At 36.8% G+C, this 10,712-nt stretch overlaps 1 protein-coding gene across 3 annotated transcripts; it reads right to left on the minus strand.

Moving 5' to 3' along the window:
- Positions 1-2,434: 2,434 nt before the first annotated feature.
- LOC134817152 (uncharacterized) lies at positions 2,435-9,176 on the minus strand. 3 transcript variants are annotated; one of them, XM_063826282.1, is made up of 6 exons: positions 9,092-9,176; positions 7,756-7,829; positions 7,359-7,411; positions 7,089-7,206; positions 6,839-6,922; positions 2,435-5,808 (listed from the first exon to the last, which is right to left on the minus strand). In XM_063826282.1, exons 1-6 carry the CDS (start codon positions 9,157-9,159, stop codon positions 5,525-5,527), a joined length of 681 nt encoding a protein of 226 aa, XP_063682352.1. In that variant the 5' UTR covers positions 9,160-9,176; the 3' UTR covers positions 2,435-5,524. The 3 variants fall into 3 exon arrangements, with proteins under 3 accessions (XP_063682352.1, XP_063682351.1, XP_063682350.1); XM_063826281.1 differs by having other exon boundaries at positions 7,359-7,462; XM_063826280.1 differs by having other exon boundaries at positions 7,359-7,474.
- Between the last annotated feature and the right edge of the window lie 1,536 nt (positions 9,177-10,712).

The raw sequence follows: 10,712 nt of genomic DNA on the forward strand, positions 1-10,712 counted from the left end.
AGAGTATTTCATGCTCAAGCTCCTTCCAATAAGGCTCTTGGATCTCCAACCACTATGTACAATACTCACGAGAGACAGAAAAAGAATTTATACAATAAAAGGATTGTAGAAGTGGAACATGGGACGTTTACACCGATAGTCCTATCAACCACTGGGGGTATGGGAAGGGAAGCTAATAAGTTCTTCAAGAAATTAGCGGATAAACTTTCTAGGAAATCAGGCCAACGGTTGACGGTATAGTGAGGCAATGACATTTATTAGGAAGAGAGTAAGATTTGACCTATTGAGAACAACAGTCATAGCTCTTAGAGGAGAGAGAGGGTTAAAAAGTAGTAGTGCAGTAAAAATAGCAGAATTAGATATAAATTTGGTGCCAGTTCTTTAAACTGGCTTACTTATACTACTTAAAGGGTGTTTATAAATTTTATTTAGTGTTCTATTGAATTTATAATGAATTTTTATATAGGGTAATTATTATATTTATTTAATTATGTTAAACAATACGTTAATCATTATTGGTTGTATAAATAGTTGATTCACGATTTCAATCCTTCGCAGCTCGGCGAGGCCCAGTGCACAGTGGTGCATTTGAAGAAAAGTGTGTCAAACAGTATATATACATTCAATTAAATCAAGTGATGCAATTGGCAGAGCACAATCAAATTTTAAGTGTTTCAATTGGCAGAGCACAATTCATTGCTACCAATAATTTGGTGCATTTTGCCGATCTAACGTTATCAGAGATGGTTGTTAGAATTAATTATTGGAAGCGCGGCGCGGCCTACCAGTAATGCATTTATCGAGCTACAGCATACAGTTTAACGGGTGATACTCGGCGCGCGTCCTGGTAGGTTGTAAACCTACAACATACAGTATAAATATCAATTAAATTTAATTTCGGTACCAATCATGCAGTTATAATTAAATGTGAACTCCGCTTAGTCAGTAGTACGACATTAAAAATAGTAACCGCTCCAAATTGCAATACCAAATAATTTGTAAAATCTACTGCTATATTCTTTGTATCACGTGGTGACCCCCACTGTCGCTTCACTATAGTATGTATCGTCTTCGACGATACAGGGGGAGCCGCGCACTTCGTGCGCGGCGGATCATACAACGTATGACAATACATTCCTTGACCAAAAATTAACTGTTGCCTTCTAATTCAACCGGGAAAACTTTAATTGACGATGTCAACCTTTCCAGATTGTTGCTCTGCGAATTAACAAAGCAACGATCTTAGATGCGAAGTAAGAATGATAGTTTGCGCGGCGCGTCGAAGTCCTTCAAGGAAAACTCAATACAATGCTATCACCCGACATGGTAGATGAATGCGATGCTAAATTTTGCACCGATATAGCTGCATCTTAATAAAAGCAGAAACTATGGAGCGTTTCGAATTAATACGTATAGTACATCGTACCATGCATTGATTGACGATGTCAATCCGTTGTAGGTTTACAACCTACCAGGACGCGCGCCGAGTTGGAACAGATATTTAACGAGTATCACCCGTTAATCAATCCGTCGAGATCGATGCGAAGCAAGAATGCTAGTTCGCGCGGCGCAGTCCTCCAATACCATGCATTGTGCATTGATCGTACAATTTTGGATCCAAATCGATCAACACAAACTGCGCTTAGGTGCCGCGCGGTTGGCTACTCGAAGAGTTTTGGCGCGAACCTGTACAAGATAATACGGTATGTCGTAGGCCGCCGCTCATCACCTGGATCAAAATGAAACATTTTCCCAAAAATAATGTGCATTGTCCGCTTACTCTGCTCTACCTAGTACCTATGTTATGCTCCCGCCAAAAACGTGGTTTAATGGCCTTTAATTAATAAATGCTCGTCAAAGGGATTTCGAAAGATACAAAAAGCAAGTCATGACTGGACCTAAGGATCAGCCTGGATACATCATATATTTAGAGATATTGGCAGTATCCAGATAGCCCGACTGCCGAGATATTGATCTGAAACTAAAATTTCTTTAAGTGGTGTAAGGTAGAATGGCCTCCAGGTAATATGGTCTATGGAACAATCTGTTTTCTTGTAATTACGGCATAAAAATGATGAGATCGGACACAGTTGCTAATATAGTACACAAAGTAAGTGAGTATGGTGAACGTCTGATATTATATGCTCTAAGAAAAATTCGTTTTCTGGAAAGTTTCACCGAAATTAAACTCTTACAAGACATTGTTTATTGTATCAGCAGACCTGATTTGCGATGCTTATAAGTTGTAGACTTAAATAAATAAAATAAAACGGAGAAACGGCATACTAATATCAATAATGTCCATATCCTAAGTTTGTTGATTTGTAGCCTTACTTAAATTTCCCCCACCAAAACATGGTTTTGCTACCAATTGATAACATTTTATTTTGTTCAATAAAACAAATTTTAATTCAACCAAAACAATTATTATAAATGTGGAAATCAAACAATCAATGGAACCGCACACTGTCAATTAAAAACCCTGCACACACTGTCACTAAGTAAAACAAATTGTCGAACTGACTCGCACAAAAGCTAATATGCTTCTAACAGAAACATAACTGTGTTATTGGGGACTTGCAGCACAAAAATTAAGGGTATATTTAGAAATCCACTCTAATGATTGGTCGACGAAAAATATTGTTTAAAACATGAAAATTTTCAGCAAAGGAGAAAATAATATCGGCCATCTTATTGCAAGGAATAGTGGCAAAAGTATTGCAGATTTTGAAAAGACATAATGCACATAATGTAAACACAACATCAAACGAATATATTCACTATTGTACAAAATAAGTTAGGGAATATAATTATAATGTACAAACATCAATCACCAGATATAAGTGTACATATTTTTCAAATATCTCGCACTTTTTAAAATCACTCGAACAAACATGTTTACAATGAAGCGCGCCATGAATATCATAGTGATAAATAGAAAATAACATCTAGAATTAGTAAACATTGCTGGGCTACAGTTGCAATATGAAACATACTCTAGTCTTCGGCACTTGAAGAAAACTGATAGAAACTTCTCATGAATGCACGAAATTCTTTAAATTCTTTGGAAAACAGCGTTACCAGCGTTACCAGCGTTACCAAACATTCTCTATCAGCTTTTTAATGCTTCGTCTGAACATAATTTGAAACGGCATAATAATTTAGTAATAGATTATAATGATAAATTACATTACAGATCCGAAATTGTCACCTCATCTCATCTTAAGAGCAAACCGGTTGCCAGTAAACCAGTTGCCAGTAAACCGGTTGCCAGTAAACTTTCACTTCAATTCTCAACCTGGAACTTATATAAACGAATATTCATAACAAGAACCTATATAAATTAGCTACAAGAAATAAAATACGATCAAGTTACCATGGTTACATGGTTACATGCTGACCTCGTCAGAATGTGGTAAACGGTTCAGAGCCAAATATCTAATAACCCTGACTTGCAGTTGAAGACAATCTTATCTATCTGATCTACTACCAATGTTAAATAAGATTTAAGGGAAGCTGTTAACTTTGGTTTTATGCTATATGACGAAAATATAGTACTTCATTCTAACAGAATTTGTTTTGCAGTGTAGTTTTCACTGATAAAGTCATCACCAAATAAGGATATTATTCAACATTTACTCGATTTAATAGACGTGGGTAATTCAATGGAGGAGAGGTGATACATATTTTAGCTTTAAAGAGGAAATAACTCTTTGGATAAGAAGCATGATATGCCTCAAATAATATGTCATAAACAAATTGCGATCCTATTTTATCCTTTTTAAAGCTTTCTACGGCCTTTTAAGAAATGTCACCCCCTACTTTACTATTACCCATGTCTAAAGTTACCAAAAGTTATTGTACATTAACCCGATAAATTATTATGCGATTGCTGAAGGTGCTTACATAATACGATTCTGAGCTCCAAATTAGAGTTGTAAAATACAGCTGGTTGAGCCCGTAGTAACACCATCACTGTCAGGATATACAACATAATTTGAAAAAAATGGATATTCTTCTTCAAGTGTTAGTAGAACGTATATAATAATATGTTATCTCTGTTGAGAATTGAAATGTACTTGTTACAGTGCGACATGTTTACTGTTCTTTGCACATGCGTAGTACACTATAAAATATTAGTATGTCTCAAGTATAGCTTATCAAAAGTTATATACATCCTCACATTTAAAAAAGCTTGTACCAGTGGGCTTGAGAGATCAATTCAACATATTTACTATGTGAGCAACGAACAGGCGTTTAATCTGAAAATGTTTTGCCAAGTTTGAAATATGTTGAAGTTGACCAATCATGGTACAGTTGTTTTAGAATTCAACAATTCGAGTTAGACCTTACTGGAAATAAAATACAACTGATAATTGTATGATATGCATTTAATGTATTGAAAAATGTATAGAAATAAACAAAAATCATCCAAAATAAGTCCACCTATTTTATATGTTTTCCAGTAAGGTTTAACTAAGACCCGACAGTTTCAAGACAAAAAGTAGCGGGGATATCGAGAATGTAAAGTTATTAGCGCACATTTATTTTAAGCAGAAAACAATCAAAAATATATTTAAGGAAAGGGAGATCATTTAAAATTATCAATAATTTACTACACATTTTCAAAACTCGTCATATATCAACAGGTCAAGCATTAGCCGAGATTTCATTTCGCAGAAATGGAAGAAGTCTTGTTCAGCTATCAATAAAATACATTTTCGATCCTTAAATAGGACATCTCGTAACCGTTACAACAACTTAATAGTTTGTCAGTTTTTAGCTCAACTCAGACTTTCTAGCTGCATCCAGCCACTACGTTCTTAAAACGGTAATTTTTTCTCGGTCAAAACTCAGGGAAATTAACAAGTTTCCTTTAAAACTGCTGGATGAGGCAGGCAGAGTACAACAGATACCATTTCAACAGAAAAGTATTTCAGTCTTTGTTATACAACTCCAGTATATTATTAGTCCGTAAATGTGTTTAACCCTATTCCGATTTCTACAAAAATAACACAAGTAACCCAGTCCTCCTTTCAAAACACCCCTCAAATCTCAATCGTCCCTATCTATCTGTAAGGAAAGAGGCGTGGTCAACACGTGGTCAACACGTGATCAGCACGTGGTCAACACGTGGTCAGCACGTGGTCAACACGCCAGTTCTAGGAAGGTTTTCAGCGCTAACATGCAGGGGCAACCAAATACAGCGCAGCTTTTAGATCTCTTAATTATTTTAAATCTTTTAGAAAAACGATGTCAGACTTACCAGGGCGGAGAGAAAATAAAATAAAAAATAAATTTGTTTTACAAAATAGTTTTGAGTGAATAAGTCTGACAACGTGGTGATATTAGTAACGGGCGTTAGGGTAACATCATACAAAAATATTAGAAAAAAAACCTTTACTTAATTTATAGATAGTCTGAGTGAAAGGGTTTGGGAAAACGTCTGATGTGCACGTGCATGAGAGACGAGCACGTGCACGCCGCGCATGAGCACGTGTGTACTCCTAACTTTCAACCCCTCTCACGATTTGAGCCAGAGAATGGTGGTGGTAGCAATAGCAGCCAGGAAGCATCCTGCCAATATCCGCCGGTGGTTCTGAAGAAAACTCGGCTGACTGAAGTACTGGTAATCCATGGCGATGCCGATGATGCGAAGACGTGACGCTATCTCGTTGAGAACATGTGAAGAGTCGTCACCAGGTGACATGTTTGACCGGGAGTAGTAACGGTCGTTGAGCCGGTCCGCTATCACCGTTAAACGGGCTGCTATCACGTCTGCTTGGATGTCAGGGTGGCTTAGGACACCTAGAGATAATGATATGTTAATTATGTAATGGGGTTAATGACTATGATAAAATTAATGATTATTAGTTAATTCTTTAGAATAAATCAGATTATCACTTTAAATCATTTTAGTTTATGAACAATGGATTTTGAGTACGTGTGCATTATCTTATTATCGCCGTAGATCCTCCCCCATAAAATTTCAAATTTGCAATCCCTGACTCCATAGTTAATGACTATGCTATTGCTAAAATTAATGATTATATTTGTTAATTCTTTAGAATAAATCTGAACGTTACGTCTCAGGATTGATCAGCGATGTTTTATATTGAGAATTGAGGACACAATTTAGTAAGAAAGTGAGGTCAGGTACCCAAGTAAGTGGGTCACGTATATTATGTATGTTATATATTATGTCACGTATGTAATTAATTCATTCTCAGATTATCACTTTAAATCATTTTAGTTTATGAACAATGGATTTTGAGTACGTGTGCATAATTTAATCTATTATCGCCGAAGATCCTCCCCCATAAAATTTCAAATTTGCGATCCGTGACTACAAAAAACAAAGGCCATTAAGCAATGTGAGTAGGCATTAAATGGGAAGGCACTTAAGTCGCCATATAAATGAAGTGTCAAGATCAAGATCTATTAGGGATTCCCCCAGGACCACACGACCATAGAGACTACGTTCATTGGAGGAGAGCTCTTGAAGTCTGGCTCTGAGCCAATAATTTGAGAGTAAGAGTAGGTATTGCGTGAGGTTGTGACAAAGTGTTACAGACGACACAACCCGGCATCCTAACATAATCGCCTACCTCAGACAAATTCAGCCGCTAACTAGTCATAGTTGCCGACAAATGCGGGGACGTTAAGGCAGCAGATTTTTACCGTTATTAATATGCAATTCCTATGCTCCGATCTTCACACATCACAGCGGAAATTTGAGGTTTAGAAATGCCAGGTTGAACAATTTTTTCACCGGGGAAACTCTACATATTCTGTAATTTCTTTGTAAAAGTTTCGAAAAGTCAAGTATGAAACTGACCACTGTTAAGACGCTCCAGGAACTCCTCATTGCTCCCCTCTGATAGCAGTCGCAACCGACTGTAGGACTGAGGCGTTAAACTACCTGAAATAGAGAAGATTAGTCTTCTTATTATTATTAATACTATTACTACTGTCTACTAACTGTCTCTTATTAATTCTTATTAATTTAGATTGAAACAAAGTGGCCTGGTCTTTCTTAGAGGTCATAATTCATGCGATTAAAACCAAGACACAAGTTGGTAACTCACCATGTATATGGGTACGTCTAAAGTTGTGAGGAATAGGTGCCAGTCTGTTAGGCTCACTAGGTTGACGCATAGGCGAGCTGGCGGTTAGGGGTGATCCCAGCGAGTCTATTATTATCGGCTGTAAAAACTTTCTATTATCTATCTGTTCGGCAGGTTACATCTTTTTTCTACACGATGTTAATATTCAAAATAAATTGTTATAATCTCTATTCAATCGAAAGTCAAGAAAAGCGAAGAGTTTCAAACACAAGAAAATATTTTAAAACGTACCACAGCTTCGTCCACTTCGTTAAATACGTCGTCCATCTCGTCGTCTGGTATCTCTGCGATTTCGTTGAGGTAAAGCTCGAAATCAGTCAAGGATTCCCCCACCCCTGAATGTATACCTGAATGTCAAGATCTCACGATAGAGTCCCAGCAAGACGGGCAGGACTTGTGGGACTGTGCCGCGCATGCACGTGCACAATACATGCAACTTATTATCATGCTCAGCCGGGTAAACCCGTAATTCATGGTCATAATTTGTTTCATATTCATTTACGTGAAAAGTTTGACATCAATCAGTTTAATCGAATAAATTGTATTATTATCAATATTATAATTAATTGATAATTAATACTACAATTAGCCGATAAAATAGGCACATTATAATATAAAGAGGACTAACCGGAATCGTAACGGCTGAGATTTGGGCACCTGCAGTGAATGGGGCTGTCGGGGAGCGCATTATCTCGACCTGATCTGAAATAGTGGAAGCCTATTAAAATTCAATATACGCCATTAATGACTTTCTGATATCAACTGACAATGTAAGGAACTAAAGTTTTGGATAGTAGTAAGGGATAACAATATGTCAAGCAGTAAAATATTGTCTCTGAAAATAGCCAGTTTAATCAATTGACAGATTAGCAACTAAATACTAGAGAATTTATTGTCGCTATTTTTTTGACAGCGAAATTTCATTGGCTTATAAAAATGCATGAGTGATGGCAAATTGCCAAGTCACCGCACCACTTTCTGGTGAAGGGAATTGCTGAATTTGATTAATACCTTAATGACAACTGGCTCATTTCAGACAAATTGTTTTATTGGTAACATTTATCACAACTCAATTTGAAGATTGATTAAGAATCTGTCAACTCAGAAACTTCTTAATCTTATGATCTTGATCTTCGTAAGTGAGCTAAAATCGATGAAAATAAGACTAATGCTAGGTCGGTTCCTAACCAATGGTTGATTGATTATTCTGAAGAACGCAACTCGACTGCCATACACTAAAGAAGCCGGCACTGTTACTGTTGAAGACACACCAGTGCAGTGAAGACAGTGATTTTACTAACTCTGGCGCGATTATATCTACCAACACTTGCTCGTGTGCTGTCTGCACGAGCTTCTAATCAGACCAGAGATAATATGGCGGAGCACAATATCACGACAATATCACGACAGTACCAGAACAATACCAGGACAATACCAGGACAATACCAGTCCGACAATACCAGGACAATACCACGACAATTATACCAGGACAATACCAGGACAATACCAGGACAATACCACGACAATTATACCAGGACAATACCAGGACAATACCAGGACAATACCAGGTCGATACCAGTCCGACAATACCAGGACAATACCAGGACAATTATACCAGGACAATACCAGGACAATACCAGGTCGATACCAGTCCGACAATACCAGGACAATACCAGGACAATACCACGACAATTATACCAGGACAATACCAGGACAATACCAGGACAATACCAGGACAATATCAGGACAATCAGGACAATACCACGACAATTATACCAGGACAATACCAGGACAATACCAGGACAATATCAAGACTAAAATATATAGCAGATAAGATATAAAAGCGTGCGGTTGATAGTGTTTTGTTTCTAGCAGATCGGTTTTTATATTTCCGTTTTATAATCCTGTTGATTTGTATATACCGTTTTGAAAATTTTTCAAATCTAAATCTAATATTTACTTACAGTAAAGTTGGGAGATCACGTGACTCTGGGTCCGGGCTAGGCGGTTCTTCTTTTCGTCTCTTTGACATGATCAATTGTTATAGCTAAGCGGAGAAGAGGGTTACATTTCTCGTTTGAGTCAAATATTATCAAAATTTAACTATCGGGGCTTTATCATAGTTCAAAAATATTTCAAACATTTTTAAATTTTAAGAAATGACAAATAAAGTTGGACACAACAATTCGCCCCAAAACAAAGAAGGTAATAGAACAGTAAAAATAACAACTACGGTCCACAAGATGGGGCATGATGTCGTACTGAAGAAGAAACTTAATTTCAACACTACAACTGTAATACATCCACTGAGGACTGAGGATTAATATCCACCACTAGAACTGGACTACTCCAGTATAATACTGGGGTTAATGTTGAATGTTTAAAAGTTGAGGTTTACTAAAATAACACATAGCTGACAGAGTGGTTAAAAACTAGTGCTGCCTACTCAACTAATACTACTACTCAGCACTCACCAACACTCACCAACACTCACCAACACTCACCGCTAACTAACACTCACCAACACTCACCGCTAACTAACTATTCAAGGTACGAGCTATTAACTCGGTCTTAACAATCAGCACTTTCTCTACAGATATATCTACTATAAAAGTTAACATGAACAACTCTAATTTAAGATTAACAACAAACGATAAGATAATGGTCACGCTCACCCGAAGTAACACTTCTATTAATAATTACTGATAACGAAAGATAAGCAGGCTCGTGATTGAAATGTTTTGTTGGATTGCCAGGACAAAAACTTAGGTTTAGGTACTTGGCATGTCCTAAGAAAATTAATTGACATAATTAGGAGTTAATTGATATTATTAGGAGTTAATGAGGCGTGGACAAGAACTGTTAACTCACTCGACCGTGAAGTAAATCACGTGGGGGATTCAATAATTTGATTAATTTTTACTATTTTGACACTACAAATCATCAATCATCGTCTACCGAGTATGAAATTACTATGATATTGGCATTTGGTAAACAATGCAGTGCATATTTTTGTTGTTGAAATATTACATTTTTGTTGAAATATTACATCATACCCCTCTGGAATTTCTATTGGAACGTTACATAATCGTCATTACAAATTTGGGCAACAACTGTAAGAATGGACGGTAGTGTTATTATCGAAGGGACAGTGTTAAGTGTAGCTGCGAGAACAATTTATAGAAAGAAAATAGCTCTTTCAAAATTATACGGTGCTGTAATATGATCTAGATATTTTGCACACATGTACATTTTATAATATCATGTACTCACTTTGAGCGATAAGAAGAGTAGTGGCGAGGAATTTGAAAATATTTGTCATAAATATTGGCCGAGGAAACAAACAGTGACCCGAAGTAAGAACACTAGAACATGTTTACCCTGGGACACTTGTTCAGTTCAGTTCGATAACTGGACATAATTAGATCTTCACACAAAAACCAATTCTGGCAATGTTCCGGTTCCGGCCAAAGTAACAAGTTCCGGTCAAGTGCCAGGTTGATGCTGCATTGTTGGAGATAAAACTGCTCACGTTAAAACTCTGATAAAATACCCAGAAAACTGATAAAACAGATGATGAAACAA

Source organism: Bolinopsis microptera, chromosome 6, assembly GCF_026151205.1.
Source record: "Bolinopsis microptera isolate Bmic1 chromosome 6, MBARI_Bmic_1.0, whole genome shotgun sequence".
NCBI classification, from domain to species: Eukaryota; Metazoa; Ctenophora; class Tentaculata; order Lobata; family Bolinopsidae; genus Bolinopsis; species Bolinopsis microptera.